A 26,492-nucleotide genomic window follows, 5' to 3' on the forward strand; every position below is an offset into this window, starting at 1 on the left:
ATGAATATCTTACTGTGCATTTTGGAAGAGGAACGAGTTTAGTTTTATCCTTAGCTATATATTATATAGTTGGTTTTAGCAAGATTTGATCTCAGCAGCATACTCCTCTGTAGCAGTGCTGGTTAGCTTGAGCAAAAAAAGTTGGATTTTTGAGACTTAAATGGATAGGTGGAAAACAGATCAGAAATGGTACGAAAAAAAGAGGATTAAAGAATCTTTTATACCATAGGAGCGATACCAGACTTGCCGTAATAACTAAGCTGATAACTACTAAAACAGGATCCCACAGAGAAGTGGCAGAACACACGTTTGCTCTTATCCTCAATCATTTTTCACAAAGCTCGTTCACAATCCAAAAACTCGAAGTGCCAAAGTTTAGCGCTGGGTATGTCAGATGTTGTGAAGCTGGTAGACCAAGAACGATATACCTGGTAAGACGCAAAGGAAATAAATTTCCCACAAAAATGTTTTATTACTTCTGGTCAGTGAAGAGTTAAGCGTTTGAGGGTAACGTGGACTTAATACAGGAGTATCAAGGAAGTAATCTTCTCTAGTCAAAATATAGCACGTGGTAAGTATTAGCTTTTCACAGTTCAGTTCAGGGTAACAGTAGTGGCTCAATGATGAACAAACTTAGGGTAGCTAAAAAAAATGGTACCCACAAATAAAATTCATCACTTGATGCATGGCTTCTTGTTGCCATAATCGGCATAATAGCTTCATTTTCAGAAAAAAAAGCCTCAGGGAGATTTTCAAGGCACAAAAGCACAGGATCGGGCTTGGCTGCTCTTCTTTGCTGGCAATCGAAAGAAAGAGCTTAATAATTTACACATTGCAGGGATACAAAATAAATATATTTCTTAAAAAACGCGTACAAAAGAATCAGTTAAGTTGGTCAAAGGAAGCACAGGCTTTTGTAGTACGCCGCACAAATGAAAACACCGCTCTGGGCTCTGTTTTTTGGTTGCATCGCTAGCGTGAGAAGGACACATTCACTGCGGCAGGGCGACAATGACTTCAACGTAGCTGATGGGGAAAAAGCCGGATTCACCTTTCAACATGCCTTCGTACCAGTTCTCGTCAATCTGATTGGTCAACGTGATGATGTCCCCTTCCTTAAAGCCAAGCTCCCCTTCGTTTTCAGCCTCAAAGTCGTACAAGGCTTGGCAGCACGGCTGGTCCATGTGGCATGAAGAACCTGGTCAGGATAAGCAATCCGAGATGTTCAGGGTGCTTTATTTTGTCTCATTTCATTTGCAACAAAGATCAAGATGATAAACGTTCTAATACCGATCTCGTGGTTCCAACAGATGAGACCAATGAAAGCAGAACTCCGAGGCTTGAGCTTTCCTCAAAGAACACGTTTATTTGGTCGCAAAGTATCGGGCACCGTCAAAAGTGAAACCAAGACTGAAGTTCCCTCCAGAAAGCAACAGTATTACAAAGTTCAACTTCCCACCCTTATGCAATCAATTACGTTTCCCAACAGAATAGTTTGGCGGGCTTTCTAACATTAGGCACTACCCACCCCAGCCAAGGGAACAGAAATGACCTTGGTTCCCATGGGACAGAGAATTGTTTAGGCCAGAGGTCCTCAAGCTTTTGGGCACCAGGGACCAGTTCCGTGGAGAGAGGTTTTTCTGCAGACTGGAGGGTGCGTGTTTTTGTGTGCTGCCTGCATCCCATGGATGGGGTTTTACTTGTTTGTGCAGCCCGGTTGCTGGCATGCTGTGGTCCACGGACTGCAGGTTGAGGACCCTTGGTTTAGGCTAGCATAAAACTCTTCATTCCTTCCCCCAATCTTGTGGCAACCGAAAAACCAGCAAGATGGCTTCTGTTCTATCCCAACTTACACGAATGACCTGGATGACTGAGAATCTCCATAGACCCCATGATTACATACCTGATGATTTAATTGATGGACTGAAGGAAATTCCAATGTGTGGTTGACCATTGCTTATTTCCAGATGCGTCCGTGTGATTGGTTTGGGCTTAAATTCACGTTTAGGGCGACTTGAAGCCACATTTATCCTGAAACCAGGATGGAGACGAAAGTCATAAAAGAGCCAAGGTTGCCTACCCCTGTCCTAACTTCTGAGGTGCCAGACGTTTGCACCATGACAGGGCCCTAGAGTCAACTTGTGGTACATCTGCCAGTTGTGGTTAACAAAACTGGCTCAGCATCTGGAAGGCCAGCCCTTGGATAGCACTTCTTCAGAGAGTTTGCAAAGTAACCAAACCATGATTAGGCTTACCGATTTTGTAGCTTGCTCTGCAGATCCTCCAAAATTTCTGCAGACTGTTTGTGATAATCCAGCGCGGCTTCTACTAAGACTAACAGCTGACACACTTGCTCTATCTATAAAAAGGGAATCAAAGATTAAAGTATGTTATAACTTGTTTATTGAGTGTAATGATATTAGTTTAAGGTTTATTTGGGTTTAAAAAAAAAATTTCTTTTAAGTTCTAGTTAAGCCTGTATTCAGCTTTGGGAAGAATGAGGGAGGGTTTTGGGGAGGGTTGGGAGGGATTGGGGAAAGGGTTTTTATTGTAAAATTTTAAAAACTTTTAATAAAAAAAGGGAATCAAAGAGAGAGGGAGGGAGGGAGGGAGAGGGGGAGAGAGAGAGAGAGAGTTTGTGAATGATTTTCCAAACAAGGTGGAGAAAGCATGGACTCAAAAAAAGCAGGAGATTCTTATTCATTGTGGCTTATTAGTGCAAGAGAAAGAATGGGAAGAACTGTCGAGGAACAAGGAGAATTTAGAACAGGAGTCCCAATCCCTCGTCCATGGACGTGTACTGGGCCGTGGCATGCCAGCAACCGCTCCGCACAAACAAGCAAAGCCTCATCCGCGGGATGCAGGCAGCACACAAAACCATGCACTTTCCGGTCTGTGGAAAAAGCTCTCTCCACGGAACTGGTTCCTGGTGCCTAAAAGGTTGGGGACGTCTGGTTTAGAATAGTATCACTGAAGAAATGAATCAGATAAAATGGCTTTCAAGGATTTTCCACCTTAACCTATCAATGCCTCTTCTGTGTCAACCATACATACATTGCCATTTGTAATTCAGTGTTTTCCATAGTTTTCTTACTCTTTCTGCATAGAACGCCCTAGTTCAAAAAGGGGTTGCATAAAATAAGGTTGGAAGAGACTGTGAAGAAACTGCGGTGAGATGCAGAAATGGAGATTTTATGAGGGTAAACCTCCTGACTCTGAATTTTTCTCTTATGATGACAAGATCTGAAACTCTTATACCAGTGATGGCGAGCCTTTTAAAGACCGAGTGCCCAAACTGCAACCCAAAACCCACTTGTGCATCGTCGGGTGCCGGGTGGGCGTGGCCCATTGGGTGGGCATGGCCCGTGGGGGGCATGGCTACGGTGGTAATGGCAGACTGGGTGGGACTAAAAAGTTCAATCAATCAATTCCAACTTTGCAAGATCTTTTTTTTCCCGCGAGAAGTTGAAATTGACTGATTGATTGAACCTTTTTTTTTTTTTTTTGCACACAGCGGGGGAGGCCTAAAGCGAAAAGGTTTTATAAAACCCAGCTGAAGGCCTAGGACTGGGGCAACAGTGTGCGTGCCCATAGAGAGGGCACGCACCCATGCCACAGGTTCGCCACCACTGTCCTATACAGATAGTCCTTGACTATCTTAAAACTTCGATTTGATGCTCTAAGGTTTCCTCCTGGGGTCACACAATCCCATTTTGGGTGCTCAGAAACTGACCCACATTTGTGACCCTTTGCAGCATTCTTGATGGGATCACGATTTCTGCCTTTTTTTTTTTTTTGCCAAGAACTGGTGTCAGTAAAAATGAGGACCCAGATTGTTGGATGTCAATAGGCTGACTCTGTAAACTGCTCAGAGAGGGCTGCAAAGCATTGTGAAGCAGCATATAAGTCTAAATGCTATTGCTATTACTTCCATTTTGCAGCCAAAAAAAATGCCCATTGTGTGCAATCGATTCCCTTAACAACGGCCATGTTCACTTAACGACAATTGCAAAAAAAGTTTATAAAATCGGATGAGGATTCACTTAATGACATGATTTACAACTGTTAATTCTGAGCTCAATTACGGTCATAAATCAAGGATTTACCTGTACAGTACGATCGAGTTTCTAATTTTAAAAGCCACGAGAGGGCAGCACTTCATAAAGCAGTTTGAAGTAAGTAGAACTGGGCCCAGTTTGACCTCTTCAAAAGCCACATTTTGCATACAGCTGATGCAGAAGAGATGATAAAGGGATGGAGGTAAGAAATGCCTCAGGATCTGGAGGGAGGCGGGAGTTAAAACTATTTTAGGGATAATACTAGATGCGTTTCCCGTTTCCTGCATTTTAAAATAGCAAGAAATTGCATCACCAAACTACAGGGGAGACAGATAACAGGTTGAAGAGGTGTAGACTGCCCGCTACTCTGTTTAAAAATGGCAGGAACGGGTGAACTGCACAATCATTCGTAGGTTTCATCTGCTTTCTTGTTTGGAAAAGAGTAGGCAGTGCTCAGAGTACGGGCAACCTGATCATCTTCACAATAACTAGTTGCACCACATCACATGCGCCACAAACACCCACGCAGATACTATATGTCTCGCCCTCAAACAGCAAGGCGAGGAGCTTACATCATTTTCCAAAAAGTTGAACATGCTCCGTTCTGCCAACTCTTTGGACTCTTCAAACTTCTCAATGGCTTGCTTCACTTCCTCGTCTGGAATCTTCCCGAGACGTTTCCTTTTGTAATCGTAATCTAGACGCCGGCCTTCTAATTTTTTTAGATGGCGCTGTTGTTGTTTTTTTAATAAAAAAAGAAGAGAACCAAATGGTTAGAGTAAAGAAGGAGGAGAAGCCCTTGGCAGAAATATCTTTTTAGCCATGTGGAACAACTAAAAAAAATAGTAATAAAATAGCAGCATCTGTGAATGCCTCAGCAGCTGCTTTGCAATAAATTCTTAAGATTCTAGATAGTTTGTTCACTGTAGGAAAAATCTTCAGGCCATCTAAATCAGAAGCAACACATATTTGTCAAAATATGGTTTACTTTCATATTCTGGATCTCATTCAATTTCTGTCATGTTCTCTCTCTTGACCCTAGCGTGCCCATTCATATTCAAGACTCCACTAACATTGTTTATGCCGTGTGTTTATCCATGTTTAACTGAATCATGGTTTATTGGTGTAGGTTTTCGCATCCGGTATCTGTTGGGCAGTGCTGGGCTTCAGAGTTTAGTGATCATGGATTAAACAACATTGTGACATTTCACCAGCAATTGTGACTAGCATCTTCAGAGCCAAGGTCTAGCAGTTCCCAATGAATCATGGTTTAATTCATCAAAGTTTCCAAGTTCACACCCCATGCCAAACATATAGTAAATTCCTCTGATGTGAGGAAAAAACAAAGTGCATCTTTTTGCAAGGAATCTGAGGAAGAGGAAGTTAGAAAACTAAATTCTCCTTAAGCTTCAAGGAAGGGTGATATTCCAGGTGCTCCAGAAAAATAGAGATCTCATAACTGGGTCCAGGTAACCACTGGATTAAGCTGAATTGTGCTGAAACGTTTGCGATTCATTGTGTTGCTGGATCTCAACCACTCAAACTGGAGAGCCAGTTTGGTCTAGTGGTTAAAGCACCACACTAGAAAGTGGCGGGGGGGGGGTGTAAGTTCAAGTCCCGCCTTAGCCATGAAAGCTAGCTGGGTGACTTTGGGTCTATCACTATCTTTCAACCCAACCCACCTCACAGGGTGGTGGTGGTGGGAAAAACAGGAGGAGAAAGGTATGTTGGATATGTTCGTTGCCTAGAGTTATTTGTAAAAATAATAAAAAGATGGGATGCCAATAAATAAATCATAAAAAATTATCTTGGCATGACCACTGGATTAAGCCAGAGGAAATATCCTTTGTCTGGGAACTGCACATCACATGAACGTGGCCATTGTATTTTGTTAACCTAAGTTTAAGACATTACGCAAATCCAGGCATTATGGAGTAAAAAAGAAGAGCACGCGAGAGAGATCTGAGAAACACTAATATTATTCCAAGGATGCCTCTCACGTCCCTAGGCAAATATTCCAGGCAAAGATAAACTCACTCCAATCTCTTTTAAATCCTTTTCTTGCAGTAGCTGTAGAGGGTCAATAAAATTCTGCTTGATGGTGATATCTAGGGAATCTTTCACTTCTGCCATCTGCTTCATGCTTTCTCCCACATCAATCAGCGCAGCACCTTGTAAAGAAGAAACAACAGTCGTGTATCATATCAGGGAGGATTTATTAAAAAAAAAAGATTCAGCAACTTTCTAACAGAAACATAAAAGGCTTGTTTTCAGCCCCTTTTCTTTGAAAAGTGTAAAGCTTCTATCCTTATTTCCTAGATGATTTCTCTGGTCACATCCTATAGAAGAGGCAATTCATAACTAAAAAGTATCTCTTGTTGCAGAGAGAGAGAGAGAGACAGAGACAGAGAGAGAGAGAGAGAGAGAGAGAGAGAGAGAGAGAGAGAGAGAGTTACAGAGAGACAGACAGAGAGAGACAGAGACAGACAGACAGAGAGATAGAGACAGAGAGAGACAAAGAGAGAGACAGAGATAGAGAGAGAGACAGAGTGACAGAGAGACAGAGACAGAGAGAGACAGAGACAGAGAGAGAGCGATAGAGACAGAGAGATACAGAGAGAGAGAGAGAGAGACAGAAAGAGAGAGAGACAGAGAGACAGAGATAGGGGGAACAGACAGACAGAGACAGACACGGAGAGAGAGCGACAGAGAGAGAGACAGAGAGTGACAGAGAGCGCGAGTGACAGAGACAGAGAGAGAGAGAGAGACAGACAGACAGACAGACAGACAAATAAATGTTGGATGTTCTCACCTCCTGGAGTTATTTGTAAAAATACTAAAGGCAGGATACAAATTCTCCCTCACCATAGAAAATCTCCACTGGAATGAATAAAGAATAGGGGAATTGCCTTATTTTTCTTTAAGATGCAGGAACATGAAAACATGTTACTAGCCAGGTTTCAACAGAACAAGGTAAATGTTGACTGGGAAACATCCCCCCCTCCTAATCTTACTTTAGAATTTTCAATGGGGGGGGAGTCTCAGTTCTTGAAGCAGGACACTTTTCAATCTGCCTGGATCTACTACAGCCATTCATAGAAGACTCAACCTGTTTATTTCTTTATTTATTTGGCTTTTGTTTTTGTTCCGAGCTGTCTAGCCTAGGGACATAATGTTCTTGCCTGCATCTCAGGGAATACACCCGAGTACCATTGACAGTCCTTGAAAACGGCACATCCATTTTAAGGAGCAGCAGGCAAAGAGAGAGGCCGTATTTCGTCACGCTCCTGCCTCCACACTCTTCGCATCTTGCATCTCTGTTACCCTCTGCTCAGGCAGGGACCCGCCCTTTTCTTAGCCATCCAGATTTATGAAGTGACACTTGCAAGAACTACGTAAACAAGGCTGCAGTGGCTCCAGAAGCTCACCGAAGGTGGAGTCCTCTCCCAGTTCTCCCCCATATCGGAGCATACAGTCCCCAAGTAATCCTTCGGTCTGTGGGTATCCTGTGTCCTTGACTTGCCCTCGGATCTTGGAGACCGTGTTCAGCATTCCTAGTTTAGCTCTGTAGGCTTTAAAAGAGAGAGATTCATATTGAAAAGCTTAAAAGATGTACCGGGATTTCTGTATGTCTAGAGAACATTTCTGCTCGTGGACTTCGTGTCTCCAGACCGGGAACGTTACTCTGCTATGCAGCCACCATACAGCAAGTTGTCACCAACTTCATCCAGACCCGTGGAGGGATTAATGGCATCCACAGGACAGGCAGTCCTCAACTTATGACCACAATTGAGCCCTGATTTTGTTGTTGTTAAGCAAGACAGTGGTTAACAGTGAGTTTTGCCCCATTTGACGACTATGCTTGCCACAGTCGTTGTTAAGTGAATGGCCCCAGTTGTCAGGTTAATAACATGGTTGTTAAGTGACTTTGCTTGTCAGAAGGATACAAATGAGGATCACATTACCCCAGGATACTGCAACCGTCATAAATATGAGTCAGTTGCCAAGCTTCCAGATTCTGATCACATGCTGCAATGGTCGTAAGTGTGAAAAAATGGTCACAAGTCACTTTTTTCAGTGCCTTTGTAACTTTGAACAGCGACTAAGTGAACTGTCGTAAGTCAACGCACAACGTAAGTATATATGGGTGGTCCTCGCCTTAAGACCATAATTGGGAGCGGAATTTCTGTCACCAAGCAAGGCCATCATTAAGTGAGTCACACCCAATTTTACGACTCTATTGCCATGGGGTTAAGCCAGGAGTCTTCAAACTTGGCCCCTTCATGACTTGTGGACTTCAACTCCCAGAATTCCTCAGCCAGCATGGGGGAACTATGGCCCCTTCATGACTTGTGAACTTCAACTCTCAGAATTCCTCAGCCAGCATGCCAGGCTGAGGAATTCTGGGAGTTGAAGTCCCCAAGTCATAAAAGGGCCAAGTTTGAAGACCCCTGAGTTAAGCAAACCATTGAGTGAATCTCAATGTTGTTAAGTGAATCTGGCTTCGCCCATTGATTTTGCTCGTCAGAAGCTGGCTGGCCACTTTTCCCAGTGTCGTCATAACTGTGACAGCCACTAAATGAATGATTGTAAGCCGAGGACTACCCCTAAACAGTAAAGTAAAAATACAGCCAATAAAACTGCTACAACATAAAAACACATCTGTAGAAAACCAACGAAGCTGTGGGCTCCAGATCTGATGGATTGGTTCGCCAAGATGCTCGGTCATTCGAAACATCTGGAACTCACAGAAAATATCTGGTTCCTACCTGGGTTAGGTTGGAGATATTCTGTAGCTTTGGATAAGAGTTCTGCCACCGTCTTGCCAGTGACATCGATTTTCTGCAAGAAGAAAATAAAACATCTTTAGGCGGGCTGTGCAAATCATTTTTCAATATGAGTCATTTTTTTAACTCAACACTTCCAATTTTACTTCCTAAATGAGAAACGGGCATTTTCTGATCATTTGGGAAGTGTTTTGACCTTGAAACACTTCTAAGGTGGTTCAAACGACGCCCATTGGACATGGGTCAAGATGCTGGATTCAAAAGAATTCAATTTCGAACCATCGCTCATCTTTAACAATCTATGACGGGGACTGTTTCTTTCATACATTACACACTCATCTGTGCCAAGCTGGTGTCCTCTAGCTAGACCTTTTCCTAGCTATGGCCTATTTTAGAAAAAGGAGGAAAGGGTCTCTCAAGTTATAATTAGAAATAAATACCTTCCAATTAGCCGCCAGTATGGCAGACCTGCCTTACCTTCTCCATCTCTTGAAAGTCTCCATCAAGTTTTGTCCCTTCTGCTCCACTGATCTTCTCGCTGAAAAGCTGCAGGAGGAAAAGAATAACGATAAACAACAGCACCAAAGGACTCGCCATCACAGAAAAAGGCTGACAGAACTCATATGCCCAAGGAAAACCAAGAATCTTCCTTAAACCCTGGAAACAGCATACCTAGCATATGTTTCATTACAGCCAGTGGAAACTTGATTGTAAACAGAAACCCTAACTCATCCCCTTCACCTGGGGATGGCCATTGGCTCTCAGCCACACCATCTTTGTGGAGATGAGACCTTGTGTCACCAATTTATGTTTCAATGCTATAAACTGATCTTGTTTGTGCATATCCTGAAATCCTGGGCCCAAAAGGGAAAAAGACTCCAGCACCTCTCCACCAGGAATCAGCACTCAGATCAGCATAGATTAACTCCAAGGTCAACTTCAGACCAACAATCAAGTAGGCCAGTGATGGCGAACCTTTTAGAGACCAAGTGCCCAAACTGCAACCCAAAACCCACTTATGTATCATCGGGTGCCGGGTGGGCGTGGCCCATTGGGTGGGCGTGGCCCATTGGGTGGGCGTGGCTGCGGTGATAACAGCAGACGGGGGACTAAAAAGTTCAATCAATCAATTCCAACTTTGCAAGATTTTTTTTTCCTGCTGAGAAGTTGAAATTGGTTGATTGCTTGAAACTTTTTTTTTTTTTTTGTTTTGCACAAGGCGGCAGAGGCCTAAAGTGAAAAGATTTTATAAAACCCAGCTGAAGGCCTAGGACTGGGGCAATGGTGTGTGTGCCCACAGAGAGGGCTCTGCGTGCCACCTGTGGCACGTGTGCCGTAGGTTCGCCACCACGGAAGTAGGCAATACCCCAATCAAGAAACTGCCCAAGAACCATTAGTAAACAGCCCAACCAAGAATCCCTAAGACCACCCACCCACCCATCCAGACAGGCAAGACACCAGAATATAAACCAATAGCAAAGCCCACTCCTTACCAACACTGATGATGTTACCTAGTTAGGGTAATGCAACGTCTGCAAGAAACCAAGCAAGCTCAGAGCACCAAGGACCCCTCACTGTGTATCATGTAGCCACACGCTTTGTGTCACACAGGCCGCTTTGTCAGAAAAGGGAATTCCCATTTCAGATGCAGAAGGAGACTTATCTCCTCTCCCCAGCTTATCTTCCTGGCCTGCCCCCTGCCCTTTATCACTTTTGGGCCTCTAATGATACCAGCTCCACCTCCAAACCACACCAGGCTGTAGCAGATGTTTCCTCAAGTCAAAGATCTTCAGGTTTCTAGGAGCAAGAAGAGTGTCTGGCCCCTTGTCCCACCCACATCACACACCCCTCCTTTAAATGTCTTCTACTCACAACTCAACGGGTACAGCAGTAACTATGGGCCGTTACAATGAATGCACAACTGGGACTGATATTTGTGCAAGACAGACCAAAGAAAAGCACTCCATTTCCTCTTTTAGGAGACCACCATTATGAGAGAGAGAGAGAGAGAGAGAGAGAGAGAGAGAGAGAGAGAGAGAGAGAGAGAGAGAGAGAGAGAGAGAGAGAATCTCAATCTCAATCTGGTTGTGTTGATTAACCCAAATGCAGCAGAAAGAATTCCCTACATACACACCCTCTTCCTTGTGAGACCAAACGTAATCCAGGGATGCCCACTGCCCATACTAAAATGGCTATTTGGAGTGTGTACTGCACCAGTGACAGTACAAAAGGCCAGCCCCATTTATTTAGAAGCACTCATCTGCAGTTAATATACTCAACCTGGCAAACATAATTCTTAGAATTGTGTTTCCTCAATGCTGTCTCTCAAGCTGGGGTTAATGGCAGCCATTAATCTTGTTAAGTCAAGTCAACAATCACAAGCCCCAGGGAGCAGTTTACTTCAAAGTCACCAGGTAACACCTTGTAAGCACATTCTCACAGATACAATAATAAAAGTGACATCATACTTGCGATGAGAACCAGGAAGCCAGCCTGGGGCTTTCAGCCTCTGGAGACAGTCACGGACATGCTAGTTTGTCCAAGTTAAGGACCATGCCAACCATATTTTCACCTCTGCTGTCTGCATTCTATTCATTGTTCACTTCATTGTGTTTCTTATTATTATTTCTATGAATGTATTCTGTTATCTAATCTTTGGGAAAAGCCAGTTTGGGGTTGCAGTTCAGAAACCTGAAGACTATGAGCAGGCGTGAAGTCAACTGGATGACTTTGAGCCTGTCACTCTTTCTTAGCCCTAGGAAGGAGGAAGTAATGGCAAACCACTTACAAAAACTTGCCAAAAAGCTGCAGGAAGTAATTGAGGCAGAATCAAAGACACACACACACACACACACACACACACACACAGCCCTCTGGAGAAAGCTCTAATGCAGTGGTTCTCAACCTTTTTAATGCCGCGACCCCCCCAACCGGTCATAAGTCAAGGACTACCCAACTGGTCGTAAGTCAAGGACTTTCCCTGCCCGGGAGCGCCGCGCATGCGTGGTGCTGCACCCTGTGCCGGCCGAGGCGTAGCTGGCAAGTAGCAGAGACGGCGCAGGCCAACCACCGGCTGGGCCACCAGCTGGCCCAGCCCAAGAGAGGTAAGGCACCCGCCGGGCCCCACACGTGCCAGCAATCCTCCCTGCGCCCGCCGGCCTTCCACCTCCTATCCCTGGCCATCTTTTACTTACATTTTTAGTAGTTGCTCAGCAGGGAGGGGTGGAAGCTTCCAGACAGCTCGCCTTTGCTGCAGACAAGTTGCAGCACCGTTTGCAGAACGGGACTTTTGGCGGGCTCAGTAGGGCAGAGACAGCCTGGACAATTTCTATTGGCTTTCAAGAGCCAATAGAATAAAAGGGAGTAGCACAACTAAGGAAAAGGGGGAAAAAATGGTGGACTGCGTTGTTTGGCGACCCCTGTGAAATGGTCATTCGACCCCAAATGGGGTCCCGACCCACAGGTTGAGAACCACTGCTCTAATGCTAGGAAAGCCCAGTTCCCTTCTGAAAAAGCACCATTGGGACAACCATGATTTTGAAGATTGAGAATCTCCATAGACAACTGAATGGATAATATCGTCAACATCATCATACCACTGAAAGATCTGAAAGATCAGGTTAGGGACAGATTGTCACAAAGACAATCTATCAATGTGGCTTGCTAGGAGTGGAAACCAACTTAATGGCCCATAATGAAAGAATGAATCAACCAGTCAAGGTTACATAAGACTGGTCAATGACTGAAATGCAAGAATGTGAATATAAACTAGTGGGATAATGACTATCCTGAGCCCTAATATCATTGGCAACGGGGTCTTGTAACGTTGTACTTGCCCATTTATTTGTGTCTGCTCAGAAATAAATCCCACTGAGCTTCTGCGGCACACAGCCAAGCTTTATAGGAAAATCTTTTTCCTTTTTAAAAGAGCTTTTGTTGTGCTTAGGCAAATATCACCTCCTTGCTAAAAGAAAGGGAAAGAATATTTGAGATAGAGACCTCGGAGAAAATGTGGACTTAATCTTGAAGCTCGTAGCAATTCTACACACACAATAACATTGCCCATACTTCTGGCCACCACAATGTTAGTCCTTGAATATTTGATTGCCTCTTTGGGGGAAAAAAAAAAATCTGTTCTTTGCAAACTTGCAAAGTGATTTTTTTTTTAAAGGAAGAAGAAGAAAGTGGGGTTAGCCTGTGCAATTCTCCAGCCCCTGTAGCAATGACATGATGGGAAAATATTTTAACAAAAGGGCCACAAGGTTGCAACAACATGAGCCTGTTGTTTGCTACAAGAGAGAAGCAACACTAAGCAAGACTCCTTGGACACAATGTTAAGATCGACAGCAAACTTTTTTGGTGGAAACGAGAGAGCAACAATATAGCCTTTCTAAGGCTTTCTTCTCCCTTTTATTTCCCTACTTCCCAAATCAAGCTGGAATCATTTTTTTTTTTTTTTGCTTCTGTTTGGCCTAGATATGAGCTCATCATTTTCCCCTTTCTGTTCTTGAGCTGGAGACAAAAGACAATCATTAAAAAAAAACCCTCAAGAGATCTAATTTGGCCAAATCCTGCTACTGTCCCGTAAATAAACATCTTCTTATAAGTAGCTTCTAAAAAAAGCTGGTTGATGTTTTACTCTGTTTTCACAGTTTGGCAGCTGGGTAAAGAAACTTTGCACAAAAGAGATGTAAAACAAAATGTGTTTTTCAAAACAAAAAGTAGATTTGAGAAGACACATTGGTGATCTGTACATTTTACTCAAGTTTATTCATTTTAAGATGGTAAATGAGCCCAAGAAGCTGACAGCTGATAGCAAGTGTTGGGTGCACTGGGCTCCAAAGAAAACACTCATGAATTAATATTTGTGGGGTGAAGTGGGGACCTACATGGAAAAACAACTTATGCAATTACAATACTGGAGAGAAAGGCTACTGCAAAAACTGAAGAGTTTCTCCATCAAATAGAAGCACTATTCAACGAGCATCAGTCAACCTGAGATGGTTTGTCCTTCTCCACACCCCATCCCAGGGAGCTGGGATCCCACGTCTGCTATCTATAAGTAGCGATTTAGGTGGCCTCCAGCATCTGGTCACCTTACCAACTTGAAGACATTGGGACATCGACTCCCAGAATTCCGCAGGCTGAGGAATTCTAGGAGTTGAACTCCACACATCTTCAAGTTGCCAAGATTGATCAGTGCTGATCTAGACAATCAGGTGTAGACAACCACGGTCTGGGAACAAGATCCCATCTTTTTTGAAGATGGAGATTTTTCTAGAACCAACACCTACAAGAAGATGCTCAAGACCATAAGGTTGTGTGTTCTGCCCTCTCATCACTCATCATCTAAAGCAGTGCTCCAGAATCAATCGATAAACCTTTTGAGTCAATAAATGTACTGTATGGATACAAGGGTGTTCTGGGCACCCTCACAAAATGGCACCCCTAATTCACAAAATAATTTCCATCAGGAATTTTGCTGCAGCCTTAGGCCCTGAACTGAGTTCCTCCCATTTGGCCTTTCCTATCCAAGCTGTGATCAGCCTCAACGTGATTGCAGGTTATTGTTTTTGCTTGCCTCGAAGTATATCTGAACGCAGCGTTGGCTCATGGGTGGAGCAGAACTGGCACCTTGAGCTGTTACCACAGCTATGAGCTCTCTGTGTAACCGAAGCCTTTGGCTGGGTAATAATATTCTGCTGCAGAGATTCTTCCTCTAATTTCTAAATGGCATGCCCTGACATCTTTGTGGGCTGCTGAAGAATGAAAAGCATGCTTACAGCAACAAATAAAATAATGAAAGATTCTCAGGAACCTAGGATATCCACCTGCCACAAGGAAAGACTACCTGCAGTCATAAACTACTCTTCTTTCTCTGAAGTTTGTAAGATCCCAATTCCACGGTCCGTAAGTAGGTGATTTGGGTGGCCTCAATGCAATCAGAATAGAGTTGGAAGGGACCTTGGAGGTCTTCTAGTCTAACCCTCTCTCAAGCATGAGACTCTATACCAGGGGTAGGCAACCTTGGCTCTTTTATGACTCACGGACTTCAACTCCCAGAATTCCTGAGCCAGCCATGCTGAGGGGAAAGGGAGAGGTTTCCATACTGAGCCATGCTGGCTCAGGAATTCTGGGAGTTGAAGTCCACCAGTCATAAAAGGGCCAGGGTTGAAGACCCCTGCTTTAAATATTTAAATATTTTTCCTCACGATCATGTGATCAAAATTCAGGCATTTGGGCAAAAGTAGGTAACCTTGGCTCGTTTATGACTGGTTGACGTCAACTCCCAGAATTCCTGAGCCAGCCATGCTGAGGGGACAGGGAGAGGTTTCCAAGCTGAGCCATGCTGGCTCAGGAATTCTGGGAGTTGAAGTCCACAAGTCATGAAGGGGCCATAGTTTCCCCCATGCTGGCTCAGGAATTCTGGGAGTTGAAGTCCACAAGTCATAAAAGAGCCAAGGTTGCCTACCCCTGCCCTATACCATTCCAGACAAGTGGCTGTCCAATCTCTTCTTAAAATCCTCCAGCGATGGTGCACCCACAACTTCTGGAGACAAGCCATTCTACTGATTAATTGTTCTAACCATCAGCCCCAGCAGTGCACATGTTGTGTACAGAACAGTTGGATCCATGTAGCTACAATCATGGTTTAAAAGGGCTCTCAGACTGCTTGCATTATTATACCTGATACAGCACTCAGGCCTTGCCGGGGTGGGTTAAGAAGCAAAATTTAACTATTGGGACAACCTTTTGGATAAGATGGAGCAGACAGACAAAGGGCCCTTTGATTCAGAAGGGACTCAAGCATGATTCTCTGGCTTCTTATTTTCTACCAGGCAGTGCTGTCACAGTGTGTATCTATCACAAACCTTGTCTGTCCCATCTCTAGAAATAAATACATACATGAATCTTCAAATATACGGCCTAAGACCTACTTCCCAGTTTGCCCCTTGCTAAATTGCAAAACAGCGTACCTTCCAAAGACAGACAGGCTGCTTCACATTTCAAAGAGTTTTTCTTCGACAATGAAAAATGAAACAAACGAGGAGCTGCTGATGGAAGATAAAAAAAGGAATACTGAACTGCAACCATCCCCATTCCCCCTTTCTTGTTTTCTAAGCATGCCTACTTGTTTTATTCTTCTAAGCCTGTATACAGCAGCAATCACAATAAATCAAAACAATAGCAAAACAGCCCATTTATAAAAGGCGCTGTGAAAACTCAAGTAAATCATGATAGTTTAGTTTATATCCTGTCAACCCAGGCCTAGATTTCTTTTTTAATTTCAATTGTAACAAGCTTATGAACAATTTGAGAAACTCTTGATTATTGCCAGGTGAGTCCAAGAAGACTTTTAAAAAATATTTGGGAACTTGGCCTCAATGACTTTATAACTTCCTCACTCCACATTCTGTGAACAAGGAAAGCATGTTTAGTGGGGAACTCGGTTAAGGATTAAGTTTAAAAGGAGCCCTTGCAGTTTGGTAGCTCCATAAATAAAATATTGTAGCAGACATCCATAAACACAGCCTGGAATGCTAAAAATGCAATATGCTTCCCAGTCTAAAAATCTGATTAGAGCTGGGGGGGAAAAGATCCTCGTGTGGAAACTCCATGTACAAAAAAAAAAAGAGATTCAATCTGCTAACAGTGCATCCAATGTACATCAGTTCCTAACAATGCATATCAAATGTTGAATTAGCTTATGATCTACAGGTAGGCCTCAATTTACAACAGTTCATTTAGTGACCGCTTGAAGTTACAACAGCGCTGAAAAAAGCGACTTATGACCATTTTTCACACTTATGACCGTTGCAGCATCCCCATTGGTCACGTGATTTACACTGGGATGCTTGAGAACTGACTCACATTTAGGACGGTCGCAGTGTCCTGGGATCACATGATCCCCTTTGGCGAGCTTCAATGGGGAAGCCGGATCACTTAAAAGCCCTGTGACTAATTTAACAACTGCAGTGATTCACTTAACGGCTGTGGCAAAAAAAATCGTAAAATGGGGCAAAGCTCACTTAACAAAGCTTTCACTTAGATCACAACTAAGCCCAAAATTTCTACTGCTAAGTTGAGGACTCGCTGTATAGTCAAAAGAAGCACATTCTCCTTGTCTCAGAATGTTCTCCATGAATGGAAACACTAAGCAGCAACTGAAAGCCATTTTTTGTGCTTCGGAAATAATAAAAAGGGCAACACACAGATGAAACATAGAACCAAAGGAAAACTTTTTACATAAAAAACTGGGCCTGCAGGAAGTCTCTTTTCCCCCCCTCAGGGTGCAAAACATGTCTCACATGACAAGCCTGCTCGCCTTCAAGATGCTCTACTACCCAATCCAATTTCTGGTGACACTGTGGCCCGCAATTATGTTTCAATATGTAGGCTCAGAATGAACACATAGAAAGATATTTTCACCAGTGTCAACCGGTCCAGGGGATGTGATGTTCCATCTAAATTGCATTTTGTTGCTCCCTAATTTAATTTCAAGATTCAAACCTCTCACAGGCACAAAATGTTCCAGATTGTCTTGCACAAAGCTGAAATAAAGTACTGTAAATGGGCACTCAACAATCAATCCTAGCTAGAGAAAGCAAGTCTCACTTTCTGGATTTCCACCTGAACGGTGACCTCATTTCTATATCTCAGTCGGGTCATTCCAATCTTGGTCTTGAACAATGCGCCTCAAGTCAACTTCTGATTTCTCAATATACAAAAAGCCGAGAGAGAGAGGGGGGGGGTAGATATAGATAGATATAAACAGAGATAGAGAGAGAGAGAGAGAGAGAGAGAGAGATAGATAGAGAGACAGAGAGATAGAGATAGATAATAGATATATAGGGAGAGAGAGAGAGAGAGAGAGAGAGAGAGATCCAAAAATGTGGATCTCTGTTTTTTTCCATTTTTGATAGATAGATAGATAGATAGATAGATAGATAGATAGATAGACAGACAGACAGACAGATATAGACAGAGAGATAGAGATAGATAGATAGATAGATAGACAGACAGACAGACAGACAGATATAGACAGAGAGATAGAGATAGATAGATAGATAGATAGATAGATAGATAGATAGATAGATAGATAGATAGATAGATAGATAGATACAGAGAGAGAGAGAGGGAGATAGGGAGGGAGGGAGGGAGGGAGGGAGGGAGGGAGAGGGAGAGGGAGGGAGGGAGGGAGAGAGAGAGATCCAAAAATGTGGATCTCTGTTTTTTTCCATTTTTGATAGATAGATAGATAGATAGATAGATAGATAGAGAGATAGATAGAGAGATAGAGAGAGATAGATAGATAGACAGATAGATAGATAGATAGATAGATAGATAGAGAGAGAGATAGATAGAGAGATAGAGAGAGATAGAGAGATAGATATATAGGGAGGGAGGGAGGGAGGGAGGGAGAGAGAGAGATATGGGGGGAGGAGAGAGAGAGAGAGAGAGAGAGAGAGAGAGTTCCAAAAATGTGGATCTCTGTTTTTTTCCACTTTTGCCAGCAGGATAGTAATTATTAGTAAATCAGCATCTCTACCCATAAATTAGCATGTACATATTTTACACAAAGCTATGCCTTTTATTCTTGTGACTATGTCAGGAGCTACCCCATCTACGTTTCCAGCTATCTGTGACTCAGCAGTGTAACGAATCCAAGACAACCCACGGAGAATATTTTATACTCTTGAGATGCATTACAGAGTTATTGTATGCACGTTGCTCGGCTCTTGCTTACGTTGTGGTTAGTCAAGCTTCATGAATAATGCCTCTTTTGTTCTTGACCTCAGAAAAGAGGCATAACAGCTGCCTCATTCAGATGAGTAATTTACTGGTGGAATAAGCCATAACTTTGCTTTTAAAAAACGGGACCCAGGAAATTCAAACAACTTACATCTAAACCTCTGGGGACAGTCAAAAGAAAAGGGCAGCACCAGTTTAATTTGAAAGACTATTTCCATCACAGCTTCCGACGTCATTTATAAAACAAATTTGGAAAAGAAAACCCGCTTCTCTCAAAATTACGGCTGGGATTACATGTTTTATTAAGCCAGTGTTTCCTAACATTGTGTGGCTTTCAACTCCCAGAATTCTGTGCTGATGCTGGCTGTGGAATTCTGGGAGCTGAAGTCCACACATTTGGAAATTGCTTTGGTTGAGAAACAGAGTACTAAGCCAGGGGTCCCCAACTCTTGGTCCGTGGACCAGTACCGGCCCGCGGCATGCCAGCAACTGGTCTGCGCAAACAAGCAAAGCCCCATCCATGGGATGCAGGCAGCACACAAAGTCTTGCACTCTCTGGTCCATGGAAAAACCTCTCTCCATGTAACCCTGGTACCCAAAAGGTTAGGGACCTCCGTACTAAGCCATAATGGGTTCAGTCTGGGCTTCATTGTGACTCATAAGCCATGGTTAGGGCTCTGTACGACATGTGCATCTACTCACTGCAACGTATACATACCATGGTTTAAGCAAACCACGAATCTCTATGATGCCTCCCTCAGGGGTTGCAGAAAGACCCCCCCCTCCCATTATTGCCTCTGAGGTTGATGTTAGCAGGAATAGAAACTTCTGGTAGGGGCATCTTTGCTAGTAAGTCAAAAAGGGGAGGATGGGGTTCTACAAGCATAAACCAAGCCAAAATACTTAGAAGACATTCCAAAACCAAACCTGAAAAAAAGCAACAGGGGAAAAAAAAACCCTTCTCTACTCTTGCCAAGAAAATAATATGGGCACAGCCATAACATTTGAATATGAATATGAATCTGGGTATCAGAAGGTGATATCTATCTTCCGGTTAAAAGGTTCTCCTCTAATTGCGGGCTAAGATAGGCAGAACATTCATGAGCAGATCTGGAAGCCAGGAGACAAGCAAAGAGAGAAGGAGGTCCCATCACTAACCAATTCCGAATGGAATTTGAAGCACTGAACAGGTGTCAAAATGATTAAGGCTAATGTCTGTATCAGAACGTCTAATTATTATTTTTTTTCCAAAGGACATTTACAATGAACAAATAGTTACTGTAAGAAGTGAGTTTGGAAAAAACAGAAGAGACTCAGAAAAGCAATGTGAGACAGACAAGGGAGCATATTGTCTCTACGTCCACTTAATGTATACAAATGCAAGACTGGATGCAAGATTGAACAATGGGGCAGTTGGAATGAAAATTGGAGGCTGAACCCCTAACAATTTGAGATACGCAGATGATGGCATTTTGTTGGCTGAAAATAAAGAGGACTAAGAAGAGCCTGGGATGAAAGTTTAAAAAAACTAGATTAACGATACACATTAGGTAGCCCAAAGTAACATCAACCACCAATGAAATGAACTCACGACAAGAAGATGACATATCATTTTGTCTTCCTGAGCTCAAGAATAGTTAGTGTTCTGTACTCAAGGAATAAGGACAAGATTAAATTTATGGAGGAATGCAGTGAAAGCCTGAGACGAGATTCAAAGAAGCACACTTTCCAAGGATAATGTCCGATGTTGAAAATTAAACTTTGAGGGAAAGAGAGGAAAGATAGATTTGGGATAATACCAGTAGTATCATGGGCTGCAAGAAGAACCAATAAGTTAGTCCTACTAGGACTAAAAATAAAAATGGTCTATTTCCCTAATCTAAAAGACAAGGTCAGCAACAGTTCACCATGGTCTGCAGATCCAGCTATTTGGTCAGGAAAAGCACTTGATAGCACATAATCAAGCAATCAATTAACACCCCCCCCCCAAGACAAAGATTAGCAACAGATATTCACAGGCCTTCCGCATGTAGTAACAATTATGATGAACTAGAAAAAAAGTGATGCTTGACAAGATTGAAAGAAGCAAAAGATGAAAAAAGCAAAGGATAATAAACGGAATGGATGGCATCAAGATCACAGGAACATCCCACAGACAGGGATAGGTTGAGTTAAAGTTGAGGGCATTTAATTCATGTAGTCATCAGGACTGGGTCTGACTCAGTGCACTTTGACTGACTAGTTTGATACGCAAATACAGATCCTTTATTTTACAACACAAGTCTTTCCTTATCTAAGCACCAGATAAAGACTATTAGGCCATCTCATACTCATTAGCATCTTAAAGACTAAAGGAAATTACTTTTCTACTTCCTTTAGATGCTAAAGATAACTATTGTCATTCTGCTTAAAAAAAGAAGAGACACTAATAGTATGCAACCTTTACATAGAATAGAATAGAATAAGAAATAGGAATAGAATAGAATAAGAAATAGGAATAGAATAGAATAGAATAGAATAGAATAGAATAGAATAGAATAGAATAGAATAGAATAGAATAGAATAGAATAATAACTTTATTATCACTTTGAATGTACACTAATTGGCATATATTAAAATGAAATTCCGTTGCATACAACTCTCAAAGTTATATTGACTGAGACACAGTGTGTCCTACAAGTTGGGGTCTCAGGCCAAGAAGGAATAAGGGTCTTCAAGATTCTGACTTTGTGTCAAATATTACTGGTCAGCCTAACCTAGCCCCATTGATTGTTTTAAGGATAAAACCTTCTCATTAAAAACTCCACATGAAGGTTGAGGATAAACATAACCGAGATCAAAAAGTTAGACATAAACCCAAATTTGAATGGCAGGTTTCTCCTTTCATTTTAGTAGCTTTTCACCCTGCAGAAATGGAGGGGGGGGGGAACCAATTAAAATAGCTGTTCCCAGTCGAGATGCTCTTCAAAGATACAGACTTTAACTCCCAGAATTCCTCAGCCAGCATGGTTGGCTGGGGAATTCTGAGAGTTTAAGTCCACATAGCTTAAAGTTGCAAAGAAGAAACCCAATTCCAGGGTATCCCTTATTGGGGAAAAAAGCCCATCCAGAAAAGAAAAGCAACACATAGGAACCTAGCCCCCACCAAGGGGCAACAGGGATCTAAAAATCAATGGAGAGGAGAAATCAGCTATCTAGAACGGGACAAGAATTTGATGAAACAACACACTTTGATAAGGATTAAAGCAACAGAAAGCAGCCACTCATCAGCCAGCCAACTCCATCACCTTCAAAGCAACCTGGCTCAGCACCTCAAGGGAGGGAAGAGAAGGGAATTCCCAGATGGGCTTGCTGGGAAAGTAAACATGCCGGAGAGGAACTGGTTGCTCTCCCTCCATAAGCAGGACCGCCCCAAAGGCTGCTTGGGGATTCCTTTGGCCTCTAGCATCCCTTCACACATGCAACCTTCTCAAGAATATTGGAAAAAAATGTGAGCCCTGCCTTTTGCACAAAGGCACAGAAATTTGTTCCAACACTGAGTAGAGAGAGAACGGGAAGCCTTTAACAAGGGGTCCCTCCGAAGGGGAAGGGATAAAGTTTGTTTGTTTGTTTGTTTGTTTGTTTATATATATATATATATATATATATATATATATATATATATATATATATATATAGAGAGAGAGAGAGAGAGAGAGAGAGAGAGAGAGAGAGAGAGAGAGAAATAGCATACTATACATATACATATATACATACATACATAAAGTATACATATATATATATATGAATATATATATAATGAATATATATATATAATGAATATATAAATAAAAATAAATATATATATATATGATATATATATATATATCTAAAAATGAATATATATATAAAATGAACATATATATATATATATAAATGAATATATATATATAATGAAAATATAATAATATAATATATAATATAATAATATATGATAAATATAATATGATAAATATAATATTATAACATAACATAATATAATATTAGACGTAGTCTTCGATTTATTCATTAGATTTCTTTGCCACCCATCTCTAAATATCAAAAGGAAAAGTTTGGCAGGAAAATCCAGTTCGGACAAGGCTACAACCTCTCTTCCCTAACTCCCGCTCTACGCATCCTCCTCCAAGGATCTCTTTCACACAACCTATTAGGCCACCGCTGGTTTAATGGTGGTTTACAGAGCAAACCCGCGGGAGGCACGTCCCACGCCGTGTTATCGTGCAGGAACCCTCCCATATGGGTTTACACAGCCAAGTCTCTCAGCGACAAACTCTACAGAGGGATAACGCGTCGTGCGAACCCAGTTACGGGGGGCGCCTGTGCCCTCATGCTCTCAGGTCTGCGAGGTGGGTTGCGTCTTTTAACTCCCTTAGGGTTCCTCCACGCTGGCTCTGCTCACCTGACTAGCTTTATGGAACTGCTTCTTCAGGCCCGCCACCGACATGCTCCCACCTCGGGACGTAGTAGCAGCGGAGGCGGCGGCGGAACTCCCAAGTCTCCAGTCCCCAAAAAAGAGCAGGGCCGCTCCCGGGACGGGCTCCGCTCGCGAAAGGCTTCCTTCCCCTCGCTCGGCGCCGCTCGCCAGAGGGATGCAACGCCGCGTTCCAAACACGCTCCAAACCTGCCAGCCCATTGGCCCGCGACGACCACTATGCAAATGCAGGGAGGGCTTCTCGCCCGCCTATTGGCCCATCCGCAGGAGCTATGCAAAAAAGGAAAGCTCTCCGGGGCGCCCACGTTCTGTGATTGCTTAGAGACCGCGCGCGGAGGGAGGCAGAGAGGGGAGCAACCCGCGGGGAGGCTGCTCGTCGGAAAGGGGAGATAGGAGGTAGTCGTGGGCGTGTGGGTGGGTGCACGCCTTATTCGAGTGCAAGAGTGTGGGCGATAGCCTCTCCCCTAAGAATAGGCACCCGTGGTAAGAAATATGTGTGCTCAGAGCTCAAAGCGTTGTTAGACACCCCTCTCATGCCCACTTTATGGTCTGTTTCTGTTATTCCCCTCTGGGAGCAGGTTTTGAAGTATTTGTAGCAGGACTACCGGATTCTGTAATAGCTTTATTCCCTAGGGACCGGTTCCGTGGAGAGAGGTTTTTCCGTGGACCGGAGGGTGCATGGTTTTGTGTACTGCCTGCATCCCGCAGATGGGGCTTTGCTTGTTTGTGTGGACTGGTTGCTGGCATCCCGTGGCCCGGTACTGGTCCAGGGATTGGGGGGACTCCTGCCCTATACCATCTGTCTGGTACACTCGCAAGATTCATTTTTCTTGCCATGCACGTGTATACAGAACCTGAATTAGACTGTGTTGTTTCTCTTTGCCATATAATACCTGTGGGTATATGCATCATTCTGTGTGTTTATTTATTTTTGTCATATTTATGTAGTGTATATCGGAGGTGGTGACCCTCTGAATGCAACGAAATTTCATTTTAAGGTATGCCGATTGGTGTACATTCAAAGTGACAATAAAGTTATTATTCTATTTGGCATAAAGTTATTATTCTATTTGGCGGAGGAGCGTGGAAATCATGGAGGTGAACAGCTAAGCCAACAAGGCTTTGGGTTCAGCTCAGCTGGTTCAATGCCCTGCCAAAGTGATCTGTTTTGCATATAAATCACAGTTTATTTAGCTTGGGGCAGAATTTGTACCAAGCGTTTACCCATTAATGGGTTCTGTGTCCTGTAGTTTGTTTTCATGATGGCATAGAATCGGTCATAGCCAGGCATTGTCTCTGACTCAGAAAGAGACTGAATCCCTGCACGCCTTGTGTATCATCTGTGTGCTACATTGGGGTGTGCGTAACATCTGGATTATAAACCTGTTGCTGAGCTGCTGGGATTTCTCCTGCTTTAATCGGTCCACTGAATTAGTTCTAATCTACAATGCTCATCTCCTAAATTTCAGGCAGCCCCCGTTAAATTACTTAAAACCTTAAGGCAGTAAATAAAAAGCAGTAAGCCAAGTAGGTCTGACTTGGGGAGTAGTAAATATCCACTGACGGTATGTAAATTCATATGTGATAGCTGGGAAAAAAACAAACTGCCATTTTTGAGTTTTACAAAGAGGGAAATAACCTCTATCGCAGTTTCTGCAGCCAAGTCTTACGTACGCCTCTAGGTCAGGAGAAGGCTACAGTAAATTAAATAAACATGTTCTTGAAGTATGCATAAGTTTTCAACTGCAAAACCTGCTAGTAGGACCAGCCGGGTGGATGTTCCCGCCCTGTACATTTGGCTGCAGAAATCTATGTGCACTTTCTGCCAAAGTCTTTTCTTTGCAAGGAAAGGATGCTGAAGAAAATGTACCACATTGGTTCTTGCAAAGACAAGGCTAAGACGCAGAAACATCCTTTCTAAAATCCATTAAAGCAGGGGTCCCCAACTTTGGCAACTTTAAGACCTGTGGACTGGCTGGCTTGGGAATTCTGGGAGTTGAAGTCCATAGGTCTTAAAGTTGCCAAGGTTGAGGACCCCTGCGTTAAAGCAAACCAAATTCTTCAGCTCATGAATCCCTAAGTGAAATTTCAGATTGCTCATGGATTGATCCAAATATTTATTATATGAAAATAATTAAATGTTACTTTAACTAGTACATAGGGTTGGAAGGGAACTTGGGGTCTTCTAGTTCAACCGCCTACACAAGTGGGAGACCCCATATTATTTCAGACAAGTTAATTTGTTTCATTGGAGTCAGCAAAACAAAAACTATCAGCTGAAATAAAAGTAAAATAATGTTGAACATATTTAAAGAGATCTTTAAAAAAGAACTTGGAAAGATTTGTTCCCATCATTGGTCAACTCCATGATAGGAAGAGTACTGATGCTTTTCAAGTTTGGCGTTGAAGAACACTCCTGAGAACAGCATGGACGGCCAAGAAAACAAGCTGATGGATCATTGAACAAATCAACCTAAAATTCTCACTTGAGGCACAAATGATCGGGCTCAAATGACCCAATTTTGGATACATTATGTGAAGACCCAGCTCTCTGGAGAAGACCATAATGCTGGGAAAGGTGAAAGAAAAGAGAAGAGGACAACCAACAGCAAGATAAGAGTCAGTTGTGGCGGTGAAGAGTGCATTGTTGGAAGACCTGAAAGACCACGTTAGGGATAGATTGTCACAGAGAAAATCTATCATTGTGGTTGCTAGGAGTTGAAAAGAATATGATGGCCCATAATCAATCAATCAATCAATCAATCAATCCTTACATAAGGCTGGTTAATGACCAAAGTCAACTATATGGATATAAGCTAATGGAACAATTATTGTATTGAGCTCAAATATTATTAAGAACCAGGTCTTAAAAATATATACTTGCCAATTTATGCATGTCAACCCATAAATAAATTTCACTGAGCTCTTGCAGCGTGCAGCCAAATTTCATAGGGAAAGTTGGCTCTTTTCTCTTTTTTAACAGAGTTTGTGTTGTGTTGTGTTCAGGCCATTGAAAGTCTTCAAAGACCAAGTTAGGGTTAGATTATCATGGAGAAAATCTATATGGTCACTAGGAGTTGACAATGAGTTGATGGCACACATCAACCAATAAATGTCTATTCCTTATCTGCAACTGAAACAGTCTATTTGTAGGAGCAATAATTTTAGTTTATGTCACCAATCCAGCATGGATTTTTTTGCAATCAACTTTGTCAATGTTCGTAAGTATTCATGTCTCTTGTTTGACTAATACAGAAAGGCAGAGATGCTACTTGCTTTCAGAGAAACTTGGAAGGGACTTTTAAGAATGGCATAAGTCCTGCATCTGGGAGCCATCAGATAAATCTGCTGGTGAGGCAACAAGAAAGGTATGATGACTCATAGATGTTAAATATGGAGCTGTGCCACAAAAACGTTTGGTTA

The 26,492-nt window shown here is 42.7% G+C and overlaps 2 protein-coding genes across 3 annotated transcripts in view; both read right to left on the reverse strand.

The window, feature by feature from the left end:
• Window positions 1-2,024, reverse strand: part of ADAMTSL3 (ADAMTS like 3) — a 168,222-nt gene extending 166,198 nt beyond the window's left edge. Inside the window, exon 1 of the mRNA XM_039358892.1 lies at window positions 1,904-2,024. The gene's annotated coding sequence lies outside the window, so the exon portion shown is untranslated. The remainder of the gene's footprint in view (window positions 1-1,903) is intronic.
• Window positions 433-23,227, reverse strand: SH3GL3 (SH3 domain containing GRB2 like 3, endophilin A3). Of its 2 annotated transcripts, none has more exons than XM_039358902.1 (9): window positions 23,037-23,227; window positions 9,323-9,391; window positions 8,828-8,900; window positions 7,487-7,630; window positions 6,096-6,229; window positions 4,631-4,789; window positions 2,256-2,359; window positions 1,904-2,031; window positions 433-1,198 (listed from the first exon to the last, which is right to left on the reverse strand). In XM_039358902.1, exons 1-9 carry the CDS (start codon window positions 23,079-23,081, stop codon window positions 993-995), a joined length of 1,062 nt encoding a protein of 353 aa, XP_039214836.1. In that variant the 5' UTR covers window positions 23,082-23,227; the 3' UTR covers window positions 433-992. The 2 variants fall into 2 exon arrangements, with proteins under 2 accessions (XP_039214836.1, XP_039214837.1); XM_039358903.1 differs by lacking the exon at window positions 23,037-23,227 and adding an exon at window positions 10,339-10,484.
• Between the last annotated feature and the right edge of the window lie 3,265 nt (window positions 23,228-26,492).

This window comes from Crotalus tigris, unplaced genomic scaffold, assembly GCF_016545835.1.
Source record: "Crotalus tigris isolate CLP2741 ecotype Arizona unplaced genomic scaffold, ASM1654583v1 scf7180000019068.10715455, whole genome shotgun sequence".
Lineage (NCBI taxonomy): Eukaryota > Metazoa > Chordata > Lepidosauria > Squamata > Viperidae > Crotalus > Crotalus tigris.